This window comes from Rhipicephalus microplus, chromosome 6, assembly GCF_043290135.1.
Source record: "Rhipicephalus microplus isolate Deutch F79 chromosome 6, USDA_Rmic, whole genome shotgun sequence".
Lineage (NCBI taxonomy): Eukaryota > Metazoa > Arthropoda > Arachnida > Ixodida > Ixodidae > Rhipicephalus > Rhipicephalus microplus.
In genome coordinates this window covers 57,999,850-58,013,460 of record NC_134705.1, presented here as the reverse complement: position 1 = coordinate 58,013,460, position 13,611 = coordinate 57,999,850, and the positions used below count along the sequence as shown (strand labels likewise).

At 43.9% G+C, this 13,611-nt stretch overlaps 1 protein-coding gene across 2 annotated transcripts in view; it reads right to left on the bottom strand.

The window, feature by feature from the left end:
* Window positions 1–1,060: 1,060 nt before the first annotated feature.
* The window catches only part of LOC142764776 (uncharacterized), a 43,451-nt gene continuing 30,900 nt past the window's right edge, over window positions 1,061–13,611 (bottom strand). For both annotated transcript variants that reach the window (XM_075865299.1, XM_075865300.1), the window contains exons 5-6: window positions 1,547–1,600; window positions 1,061–1,193 (exon numbers count right to left, since the gene is read on the bottom strand). In XM_075865299.1, the coding sequence (XP_075721414.1) occupies window positions 1,116–1,193; window positions 1,547–1,600 (132 nt within the window). In that variant the 3' untranslated portion in view covers window positions 1,061–1,115. The remainder of the gene's footprint in view (window positions 1,194–1,546; window positions 1,601–13,611) is intronic.

Genomic DNA, 13,611 nt, shown 5'->3' with positions numbered 1-13,611 from the left:
AAGTCAATGAAACCGTATTGACAAGATAGGCATTTGTTTATTATTTTTATACGTTTGATGACAAAATTCGTCGAATTTCCGATTAAGACTGTGAAAAATTAGGTGCGCTCTAAAGAACAAAACTGTGAAAAGCCGGTGGCGAGTGACGGCTGAAAGACACCTAAATGCTGCACCAAAATGCACCAGGCACCCACTGGTCTAAGCAGTACGCTTACATAAAAGTTTGCGTTATGTTTTAGGTTCTACATCGCATTACGTTTTACAAAGCCGTATGGTGAACACACTTGCTGTCGGCATGATATGGGAGAACTAGCGAGGTTTTTGGCTCACAATAGTGTCATTTGCTTCATTCTCCAAGTAGAGTTGCTTCTATAAATATTGTACAAAATTTTTAGATTTGTGTTGTAAATACCATAAAAAGATTCAGTTACTGATATACGTTATTTGGTTGACGCGAAGCGATCCCCGGGAAGGGTTGTAGTGTGCGAAAGTGCTGCGTTCGGGATTAGCATCGTCTTTCCTCGGGGTGAAGCGAGAAAGCTGACTTTCTGTAACACTTTTACCTGATTGGTCAATTTTGACCAATCAGGTAGAAGTGTTCCGTAGGAAGAATTGAGCTACCATTTGCGTTGGTACGGCAGTTCTGCTGATTTGTCGGCGGAAATCTGTCGCTTACGCGTTCCTAACGCAGCTTTCTATGGAAGTTGTCGCATATTCTGCCTATACGTTTGTAGCGCCCCACAGGTTCTTTCAATAGCTTTATTTGCCTAGGTTGTGACATGTTTTCACTGCTCTTCCTTTATAAATCGACGTATTGAGGACTCGGAGCAGACTTCAATTTCTGGCAACCTGAGTGCCTCCTTCGTAGCGTACTTGTTAGGGACCCGCTTAGCGTACGTGTTAATTTTTATGACCTTCTTGTTGATTTCATTTTTTGTCAAAACTGGATGTTATATTAGCGCCACTGTACCTTATTGGGACCTCATACAATCAAACACTGTATAAACAGAATGAGTCATCTCAATATACGAGCGAAGTTACTCTGGGCTTCAGTCATAGCTCTATAGTATTGTAAAATTTATTATTTCCACTGAATGATGTGGAGCACTGCCTTATTATCCAAGCATTCTCCTGAAGTAGGCGAGCAGCAGTTTTGCGACAGCCACGTTTGGTGTTGCCTTGACAGCACAATCCTGCAGAATGAAACAAAGTGGAAATCTGTTACTATATTGTCCCGTATGCTTAAGTTAGACCTTTGCAATAAACACGTAATTTTGTACAAGGCTACTGCCCATCTTAATTCCCCCCTTTTTAATTCCCCCCGCGTAGTGTAACCAACCAGGCATGTGCTTGGTTGACCTCCCCGCCTTCTGTCTTGTTCTTCTGACTACCTCTCGCCGAATAAAATAAAACTAACAAATAGATAATTGCTAGGACAGGTTTCATGATATGTATCAATTACATGCACAGTTCTATCAAAAAGACATGGAGTTTCTAAATGAAAGCAGCTTGCATATTGGGCACCTTGAAAAAATCGTGGACTTACCACTACGTCTTCTAGGCACACCAATTGCTCTTCCGTGAACCTGCCCGTTTTTCTCTGCGATGAAAAGAAGCACAAAGGCGTCAAGCTTCTGTATATAACAGGGGTCCGAAAACGTGGTTCTCTGACCTCACATCAGCCACCTAGACCACACTTGGCTCACTTTGTCGCATATATTTTTTCTATGTGAGCATGACCATGCACAACAGAAGCACGAATGGCCTCGTAAGTGTCAGTTTGTTAGTGTCAACCACACTGATCCTATCTCCTACTTGTCGATCTTCAACAGAATCAATCAACATTTGCATCGCGAATGGGATGCATCCCTCAAAACCTCCAGTTTTTCATAACCTTGGACTGAATCACTTCTGCCAGTCATGTTTCACATCAACACATATCTTTGTAATGATGCCACCTGAAGCGCCGCCGAGGAGATATTCGGTACCACACTTTGAGTTCTTGGGGAATCTTTCTGCGGCTCAAGGACAATATGTGCACGCGCAACGCAATTCGAGTTGTAAAAGACTGTGTCTACTTAGGGCAGGTAACAACCGCGGAGCCGAACCACGAGATTGAAGTAACTAGAAGAATAAGAATGGGGTGGAGCACATTTGGCAAGCACTCTCAAACTATGACAGGTAGATTGCCACTATCCCTCAAGAGGAAGGTATACAACAGCTGTATTTTGCCAGTACTTAGCTATGGAGCAGACACCTGGAGACTTACATAGAGGGTTCAGCTTAAATTGAGGACGACGTAGTGAGCAATGGAAAGAAAAATGGTAGGTGTAACCTTAAGAGACAAGAAGAGAGCAGAGGTGGATTAGGGAACAAATGGCGGTTAAGGATATCATTGCTGATATCAAGAAGAAAGGACATGGGCCGGGCATGTAGCGCGTAGACAGGATAACCGGTGGTCGTTAAAGGTAACTAACTGGATTCGCAGAGAAGGCAAGTGGGTTAGGGGGAGACAGAAGGTTAGGTGGGCAGATGAAATTAAGAAGTTTGCGGGTATAAATTGGCAGCAGAAAGCATAAGACCGGGTTATTGACGACACCATTATCTCGCCTTGTGTGTTTTAGTGCTCACTATAGGAAACTCTACGCGTGGTTTCGTTGCACACCATGCCAAGAGGTCCCACTTACAGCCTCCGCGCAACGGTCGTTAAAGTACTCGGCCGCATCCGAAGTACCTCGTCCTGCCCATAAACGATCTGGAAGTTGGAGTTCCTTCGACCGTCCTAAACCAGCGTGGTTCGACTGCAGTTATTTAACAATTGCCCTAATAGCGGCACCGTACTTTACTATTCACATCTTTTACATGTTCGAAAGGCGTTACACTCCACACGTGGGAACTACAGGTACATGCGTTCATCAGATAATGTGATGAGGTTGCAATCACAAACGACGGGCGCTCGGGTCTGTCCAACTTAACTCAGAATGTAAAATTTGCAGATCCCTCGTACTGGCGCCTGACTGTTTTCACACATGTTAATGTCACACGGCTTGTTTGATAGCAGGCTGTTTTTATGGTTGCATGTAGATATAATGTGTGCGAAACGCTGACAAGATGAGCAATGAGGGTCGCAATTTCTCACGAATAACAGGGATGACCTTGAGGCCATTAGCTATCAGATTGAGAAGATAGAAAACTGCGTATTAGAGTAAAATAACAAAAAACAAGCAGGTAAGGATGAGATCACGAAGATTTCAGCAGCATAACATGGCGTCACATCTCAACATCTCACCTTTATTTATCTCCGATATCACCGGGTTGTATTATGAGCATAATATTAGGCATTATGGCGTCGCCAGAGACGATAAAGGTGGATGCACACTTGAGTGCATGTCAATGCAAGAACCTTTTGACAAGATACGCAGTGTGGATTGTGATGTAAGTGGTACAATTGGTGAGCAAATATCGTTGTCGTTGGCGGAGTTGGAACGAGCAAGATATATTGTTGTTTAGCGCAAACACTAGACAAGAGACAAACTAGGGTCTACGTGCTCTCGTTTCTCTAGTGTTTTCGCCAAACAAGAATATGGTTAACGAAGAAATTGAAGTACTACTGAAGGCCCCAAGACCAGACAACAAGACGGGCTGGTAGATAATTCTGGCATAGAAGCCAGCAAAGCAAGCGGTGGTACATGGACCAATTAGAAATGCATTCTCCCCATGCACACTCTCTTTCAGTACTTTCGTGCAGCGTTGTGGAAGCTCCAGTTCTTCTCGATCAATGAAAAAGGCGAGCACACCTAAATGTGTCGTTCAACGCCTGCTACTAAATGTATCATTCAACTGCTAGCCATGAGCTTCCGCAACGTCAGAATTTCCTTCCTTTAAAGTAAATGCGAACGACTCTGCAGTAACCGAAGTTGAAAGTCGTAAAGCAGCTTTTCTCGATCACAGTCCTAGTATTCGAAAAAACGTACCATCAAACAAAATAAAGTCTTTCCAAGCTAGCTACCACCAGGGTAAACGGCGCCACTTATCGAAGATTAGAAAGAGTTGTCCAAGCGTGCAGTGTATGCCCTCCTGCGAAGCTGCGAAGCACCTATTTCCAGTGACCAAAACTACAGCTTCAATTATTTGAGTTTGACTTTCAAACACAGTGCTGAATTTATCCAAATACAATGTTAGCGAAGCATGAAAACATAGAGGAGTCCAAAGCGAATGAAAGCGTAATTTTGGTGCTTACATACTACAGAGTTCATGATAGCCGCTTGATAGACTCGAGATGGGTGCGAACTTCTTCCTGCAGTGCAACCATGTTTTTGTACCTAATATCGGCTGCTCTTTGGTACTGTGTAGTCTGTGGCCGTGCCGACAACATGTAAAGTTTCAGACCATGTCTGAGCATCAGTTTGTATATTAGAGATTAAAACTAACTGTACACAAGGCAAAGCTGTGTTATTTCTTCTGCCATTTCAAAGTTATAACACGAAGAGGCGAGAACTCTTTTTCAATATGTTAGAGTCAAAAAACTGTTTTCCTAATGAAAATGGGGCAAAGTAGCGCGGCAGATCAGATTTACAAAACGCAGAGAAAACTTCAAGTAAAAGTGCTCTGACGAGACTGTTTGTAAAGGTCATGAGAACGGGCAATCGGTTCTGCACTCGATGACGTGACGAAACTCACGAAACAGTGCATAGGGTTAAAATTTAGCTGCTGGAAAGAAAGTACCGGAATCCCCCTGTTAAATAATACAGCAATTATGCACATCTCTCGGTGACAGCTGGATGGCATAACCAATGACGCTGCAGTGCAGTGCTACGCAAACATGGTGTACAAGTGCAGTCATTACAATGCAGTGCTAAATGACTATTGCGGCCGCCTTTCAGACTATATATGCACTTTTTTGTATCGTATTTACACATCTGCTGCTCTCTCCTACGTACATTCTGTAAATGATACTGTGCGCAAATTACTATGACACGTGCGAGTGGGTGCCCAGTGCAGACCGGCAGATGCGCAATCACGGAGATGAAGGAGCACATGCCCTGTATGAAAGTTCTCCGTAGAACACACTTAGCGCTGCGTTGTAATCAATGCGTGTTGACCCAGTGTTGTAGCTCCAGCATCATTAGAGTCGCACATCAAAATCGAGCCTTGAGGATGATAACTGAAGCATTCGGACCTTCAAATAGGGAAAAGAAGTGTGTGATTGAATCATTGAACTTATTTGTTGAATCGCTGGGGAACGAAATTACGCTTACGTCTTCGTAACGCTAAAACATGTAGTAGTGATACGCTCATTGTGCGCTTTAGATTAGTTGCGTTCAATGGACAGCACAAATCGCATTGTTTTGAAGACAGTTTTTGTTTTCCTGAAAATAAGGAAGCTGCTGGATCCTCCCACGCGTCCGTGTTCTGCTCTCTTTATTCCCGCGTTTTTGCGCCAATATCTTAACGAGAATTAATTGATTTGTGGGTCTGAAGTTGGTCGCACGCATCTTGGTGCTACTGAAAAAAGAGAATAGTGTGGCCAAGTAAGGTCAGACAACGGAGGCTGTAGTGCAATGTGATACTATAGTACATGAACGGTGCATCACCCGTATTCAATACAAGGGAGGGCAGGGGAAGTGGGCTCACTGGCCTGGTATAATCGCGAGCGATGCAACTCGCCACCTCGTTGTAATGCTTGGCTGCGTGAGCGGGCACCCAGATGATGTGAATAGGTGGCAGGCATGCAGGATAAAAGCGGAGGGAACACGCCTAGCATATACAATCCAGCCTCCTGCGTGGCCGCTTGGTTTTAGTGATCGTGCTCATTCTTCATGACGCTGCTGTTTCGTAAACCTGTTTGGTGAGCTCGTGAACAAAAATTAACATTGAGCGTCCCACCAAGGGTTCATCATGCAACTCTCTCGGGTGCCGTGGAGCACTTCATTCTCCATGCTCCATGCTAACCTCCCAACTTGCACACGTTTCATCATTACCGTGAAAGCTGACACGAGATCACAGTGAGGATTGCGCGCGCCGTAGTTGTCGGCTGCCACCACTGCTCTTACCGCTTGTATAATGGGAATATTGTACGAAATACCAGCACGACGAACAGATCGAGAACACAGGGTCGAGCAATCAGCATGTGTGTGATGCACATTTCCATGAACGAAAAGGTGTATTTGGTGGCGATCAGTAAGGCGATAAGCAATATAGATTACAACCTATTACAATATAACGATCTCTTATGTGAAAATGAAACATTAGATGACGTGAGCGTTACTAACAAACTAGAGAACATAACAAAAGCCCTTCGCCATGCCAATGAATGCAGTCGTTCAGACGTGTCTGCACGCTCACACAACACCCCGCTAACTGCTACGATGACAACAGAGATCCTTGAATTGCTCAAAAACAAAGACCTTTAGTGCAACAAGTGGAGAGAGCATAAACAAAGTAAGTAATATCTCGGCTAACCCCAGTTGTTTAGACACCAAACCATGAATTTTATGCGGCGACAAAAGAAGGCCTCATATTTTCGACTTATTTTCCAAGCACAAGGCGATTCTAAGAAAACATGGCGAATCGTAAAAGAAGTTGTCGGTAATTAACAATCACAGCGTGTATTACCTGGTGTAGTTTTTGCGCATATGCTAGATCATTTTAATTTATTCTTTATGAAGATTGGCTCTACTTTAACCGTAAAGTTCTGTCGCAGCGAAATGAAAAGTTTTTCAACCTCCTTGTCAAATGCGTTTGCTCTTCACTGTCGCCAGTATAAGCATCGACAAACCCAGATTGCTATATGGTATTGCAGCTTGGTAAGTGAAAGATAACATTGATATTCTGAGGTCTTTCTTGTGTGAAGTATTTAACAATTGCTTGCGTGTATCAACGTACCCATCCTGCTTAAAAATCGAAAACGCTGTGCCAGTATACAAAGAGAGCAATGGCTCTGTTCCTTCAAGCTATGGGGCCATAACTACAAGCAATAAAACATCATATTCACAAATGATTATAGGAAAAAGATTCCCCTATCCCCATGAAAAGTATAATGCTTTTTTCCCCGTGCAGTAGGGACATCAACTGCAGTGTTATTGTTTTATAACAGAAGATAACCACAGAATTGCAAACAATCTTCTTGTTTAGGACGACTGTTAGTTGGGCGAGTTGGTAAAGGTTCATGATGAGACAAGCGCAAAAATACATACACACAGAGAGGACACAGACAAGCGCTTACTAGCAACTGAAAATTTTATTTCAAGGCGAACACTAATAAATACATCACACGCATGTACGTTGTTCCCGACTTCCCCTGTCACCATCAACAACGTGATATAAAAAAATATTGTCACGGGGTCGTGACGTGGCCGAAGACAGGAGACTTCGTGTTGGGATTTAACAGTTTATTTGGGCGAACCTGTGCCCAGTAAACGGAAAGTCTGATTACAGCAGCAGTCTTGCACAGATAGCAGTCTCGGACTGATAGCGGCGATTGGAGCTTCGGCCTTCGTTCAAATACTGACAAGCGGCGAAGCGCGTCGGCATTTATACTCTTGCCATCGAATGTTCTAGTGCTATCGCTGGCGGTGGCGTAGGTTCCAGAACAATCTGTACCGTTGGCACAGTGGGCGTGATCTTATCGAAATGAACTACTACAGTACGGAACATTCTCGAAAACTGCAGGCACGGTTTGCGCTGAGAATCGTGTGGTGTTTTGGGACGATAACCAAAACTTGGGAAATGGAACGTGGCAATATGCACACGCCCACAACCGGAAACAAACACGTGCCAAGAACTAAGAAAAGAAAACGTAAAAAAAACAAAAAGTAAAAACCACAAAAAAACAAAAACAAGAAAAAAACAAAACGTAACACAAAGAAAACCACTGGGTTATGTGACGTCCAAAAACTCGAATTCCGCGTCTGTTAGTAGAACTGACGCTTGGCTGACGCAACTGTCCCCTCCTTTTCTTATTCTACACGCTTGCACTATTTCTCTCGTCGTCCGCTTGCTGTGCCTGTCAATTATTCGTGTGTCGGAAAATTTCGATTGGCAGGTGCATTCCGTGCAGTGCATCGCTAAGTGTGAGTAAGGAGCCCCCTTTAGTGAACTGTCATGTCCATGAAGGCGCACATTTATGCACCGATCCGTCTGACCAACGTATTCCTTTCCACATTTGAAAGGAGTTCCGTATACAACATCTTTTTTGCCCTCAAAGTACCCCCTGCTGTACTTTATGCTACATCTGTTCGATTATCCAGTTCCTTTCTTGTTGACTAGCCTTTCTACTGCTGGACAAATCTTTGATAATTTGTTTTCTGGTGAAAAAACAACCGAACGCCATACCTTATTGCAACGACGTTTTTCAACTTATGTGAAATATTGTGCAGATACGGGATCACCACTGTCTGCTCTCTTTCACCCTCAACTTGTCTCCTCTCTTCGCTTGTGCCAATGATTGCACATTTCGCTTCCCGACGATTCTTCTCACAGGCCAAAAGAATACAATCATCTTGGTAACCAGCTCCCCTCAAGCGCTTGATCTGCGCGGAAACACTGTCATTCATTGAGTGTACGCACGATTTAATGAGGACAGCTTTGATGCAAGAAGTTACAACCCCATTCTTTACTATCTTCGAATGCGCCGAATGATCGCTCAGCAATGGTTTTTCCGATCTAGGGTGATACATCCAACACGTGTGAAAAGGAGGCAAATTATTTTTTAGGTCCAGAAACTGAATGCGTCGTTCCTTTTGCACTTCAAAGGTAAACTGTAAGCCACACCCGTTTTTCCTAAAAGCTTTTAAAACAGTCACTAACGTGCTCATACCCGAATCGTTTTTTACCAAAACAGGGTAGTCATCTACAATCTAAACAGCTTCAGATCCATACCATCTAGATCCTTACATACTGCTGTGTCAAGTTTGCTCAAAAAACATTGCATAAGGTCGGGGCGACACTAGACCCAATCCAAATCCCATCCTTCTGGACGCACAATTCTTTATTACACTGCACTAGCGTGAAACTCAGATACATGGCCGAAATCTCCATAAAACCTTCTACAGACACACCACAGGCGTTACAAAAAGCCACTTCATCATTTTTTTCCGTGATGCACTCTTGTACGTTTTGTAGCAACGGATCATGCGGAACAGAATAATACAGATCGACGACATGAATACTGAAGGCATCATAGACCCTTACATCATCTCCCTTTAGGTAGTGCACTACTTCCATGGAAACCAAAAACGGGTCACAAAACCGGAGCGTTTTCAAATGTTTTTGCAAAAATTCGGACACCAGACGTAGCCAGATACCCTTTTCTGAGACAATGGTTCGGAACGGAAGGTTCTCCTTGTGTCTTTTTATGGTAAAGAATGCTTCCAGCAGCAAGCCTTTTTCGCCTTTTACCGCTGAAGACAGCCTGCTCAGGTTCAAGTCAGCTAGCTTCCTAACCGCCAGACGTTTCGCAAGGCTGACCTTCTCATCAACTTTGCGGAAATTCTTTTCTATAGCAGCCTGGGCCTTCTTCAAATATAGCTTTTCTGGCAAAATCACAAAGTAACTCTCCTTATCTGAAACCGCATTACGACTACCACTAGCAGACAGCAACTTGACCACAGGTCCCGTTTTCTTTGCCTTGTGCGGTGTTACATTGCTAGACGAAAACACATTCACGCAATCAGTACAGCACCTCAGTTTTTCCTCGTTCTTCACACGGCTTGCCACGGACCTGGCCACTTCCACCTTCTCGGCACGGGAGAGAACTGGTCCCATACAGAACTTGGGTTCGTGTTGAAGAAGCCTTTTGTGAAGGTCGGGCAAAGCCAGATCTTCTAGGAGCACGACCTTTCCTTCCGTACCTGTGCGTCTTTCCTTCTTGGGTAAACGTCTTCGTGCCTGGTTCCACAAAGCCTCTGTGGCACTTTCCGACAGCTGTAGCCACTCTCGGTAGTGTCAATGTCCATTTCCACTCTGAGTGTGACAGGCCACTCGCAAGCAGTCTTTGAAGTACCGAACCTGAAGGCTCCATTTCGAGGACAGTGTTTTGCATGAACGCCTGCTGTTTCCACGAGTAGAAGCCAGTAACCCGCACAAAAGTTGCACATTCGAAGGGCACAGCGACGCTAGGTCGCTGTGCCCCCCGGATGCACAACTCTTTTCTTTCAGTTCTTGGCGCGTGTTTGTTTCCGGTTGTGGGCACGTGCATATTTTGTTTTATCAAGTTGTTGATGATGACAGGGGAAGTCGGGAATGACGTACGTGCGTGTGATGTATTTATTAGTGCTTGCTTCGAAATGAAATTTTCAGTTGCTAGTAAGCGCTTGTCTGTGTCCTTTCTGAGTGTGTGTATTTTTGTGCTTGTCTCAACATGAACCTTTACCAACACGCCCAACTGGCAGTCATCATAAATGTAATTTCTTTTACAAAGGGCCCTCTTCCATGTGTTAGAACAACCTTCTTTTCTAACCCTGCCACCACCACCTCGTTAATCGCTCTCTACGTTTGCAAGATTCGCATTGCCTCTTGGGATAAACAAGCGTCGCTGTGCCCCCCGGATGTGCAACTTTTGTGTGGGTTACTGGCTCCTACTCGTGGAAACAGCAGGCGTTTGTGCAAAAACTGTCCTCGGAATGGAGCCATCAGGTTCGGTACTTCAAAGACTGCTTGCGAGTGGCCTGTCGCAAAGTGGAAATGGACACCGACAATACCGAGAGTGGCTATGGCTGTCGGAAAGTGCCACAGAAGCTTCGTAAAACCAGACGCGAAGAAGTTTACCCATGAAGAAAAGACGCACAAATACGGAAGGAAAGGTCAGAATTCTAGATTTGGTTTTTCCCGACCATCATAAACGGCTTCTTCAACACGGACCCAAGTTCTGTGTGGAACCAGTTCTCTCCCGTGCCGAGAAGGTGGAAGTGGCCAGGTCCGTGGCAAGCCATGTGAAGGACGAGGGAAAACCGAGGTGCAGTACTGATTGCGTGAATGTGTTTTCGTCTAGCAATGTAACACCGCACATGGCAAAGAAAATGGGACCTGTAGTCAAGTTGCTGTCTGCCAGTGGTAGTCGTATTGCGGTTTCAGATAAGAAAGGTTACTTTGTGTTTTTGCCAGAAAAGCTAAATTTGGAGAAGGCCCAGGCTGCTATAGAAAAGTATTTCCGCAAAGGTGATGAGAAGGTCGGCATTGTAAAACATCGGGCGGTTAGGAAGCTAGCTGACTTGAACCTGAGCAGGCTGTCTTCAGCGGTAAAAGGCGAAAAAGGCTTGTTGCTGGAAGCGTTCTTTACGGGAAAAACGCACAAGGAGAACCTTCCGTTCCGAACTATTGTCTCAGAGAGCGGTACCTGGCTACGTTTCGTGTCCGAATTTTCGCAAAAACATTTGAAAACGCTCCGGTTTTGTGACCCGTTTTTGGTTTCCAACTCCATGGAAGTAGTGGACTACTTAAAGGGAGATGATGTAGGGGTCTATGATGCCTTCAGTATTGATGTCGTCGATCTGTATTATTCTGTTCCGCATGGTCCGTTACTACAAAGCGTAGAAGAGTGCATCACGAAAAAAAATGTTGAAGTGGCTTTTTGTAACGCCTGTGGTGTGTCTGTAGAAGGTTTTCTGGAGATTTCGGCCATGTATTTGAGTTCCACGCTAGTGGGGTGGAATGAAGAACTGTACGTCCAGACGGATGGGATTCGCATTGGGTCTAGTGTCGCGCCGATTTTATGCAATGTTTTTTGAGCAAACTTGACACAGCAGTAGGTAAAGAGCTAGATGGTATAAATCTGAAGCTGTTTTGATTTGTAGATGACTCCCTTGTTTTGGTACAAAACGATCCGGGTATGAGCACGTTAGTGACTGTTCTAAAAGCTTTTAAGAAAAATGGGTGTGGCTTACAGTTTAGTTTTGAGGTGCAAAAGGAATGACGCATTCAGTTTCTGTACCTAAAAATAATTTGCCTCCTTTTCACACGTGTTGGATGTATCACCCTAGATCGGAAAAACCATTGCTGAGCGATCATTCGGCGCATTCGAAGATAGTAAAGAATGGGGTTGTAACTTCTTGCATCAAAGCTGTCCTCATTAAATCGTGCGTACACTCAATGAATGACAGTGTTTCCGCGCAGATCAAGCGCTTGAGGGGAGCTGGTTACCAAGATGATTGTATTCTTTTGGCCTGTGAGAAGAATCGTCGGGAAGCGAAATATGCAATCATTGGCACAAGCGAAGAGAGGAGACAAGTTGAGGGTGAAAGAGAGCAGACAGTGGTGATCCCGTATCTGCACAATATTTCACATAAGTTGAAAAACGTCGTTGCAATAAGGTATGGCGTTCGGTTGTTTTTTCACCAGAAAACAAATTATCAAAGATTTGTCCAGCAGTAGAAAGGCTAGTCAACAAGAAAGGAACTGGAGAATCGAACAGATGTAGCATAAAGCACTGCAGGAGGTACGTTAAGTGCAAAAAAGATGTTGTGTACGGAACTCTTCACATGTGAAAAGAAATACGTTGGTCAGACGTGTCAGTGCATAAATGTGCGCCTTCGTGAACATGAGAGTTCACTAAAGGGGGCCCCTTACTCGCACTTAACGATGCACTGCAAGGAGTGCACCTGCCAATCGAAATTTTCCGACACACGAATAATTGACGGGCACAACAAGCGGACGACGAGAGAAATAATGGAAGCGCATAGAATAAGGAAAGGAGGGGACAGTTGCGTCAGCCAAGCGTCAGTTCTACTAACAGATGCGGAATTTGATTTTTTGGACGTCACATAATAAATTTGTTTTTCTCTGTGTTACGTTTTGTTTTTGTTTCTTTGTTTTTTGTTTATTTTTGTGTTTTTTACGTTTTTTCATTTTATTTACGTTTTATTTTCTTAGTTCTTGGCACGTGTTTGTTTCCGGTTGCGGGCGCGTGCATATAGCGTTATATCACGTTGTTGTTCATGACAGGGAAAGTCGCAAATGACGTACATGCGTGTGATGTATTAATTAGAGTTCGCTTCAAAATAAAATTTTCATTCGCTAGTAAGCGCTTGTCTGTGTCCTCTCTGAGTGAGTGTATTTTTGCGCTCGTCTCAATATGAATCTTCTTGTTGCAGTTTTCTTCATTGACTTAAAAAAACATTTGATTCTTTTCGACGACAATATTCTACTTATGAAATCGCAACACAATGGAAGCCTTGACGAACGTTTCAGCTTATTTTCTTTGGATGTCATCGATTGGTCAGCATGTAAAATATGGCGTCATCATTATTAAACATAAACACTGCTGTACCGCAGGGGTCTGTCCATGGGCCACTGTTATTATGACTATATGTAAATGGCAAACTCAAATCGGCTTAGTTGCTATTGTACGCTGATGAAACAACTTTATTGGTAACTGGTGACAACATTGCCGGCCCAGCACACCGAGCTAACGGAGAACTAAAATAATGCTATGTGGTTTACAGTGAACAAATCAACATGTAATGCACGGAAAACCAAATACACCATTTTCACTCTCATTACCGAAATATACACTTCGAGTAATTTCTACTTACAAGGAACCACTGCCGACTTGAGCATGTAAAAAATTGAATATCTATATGTAGCGTTCAACAGCCAATTACACTGAAAAAATAA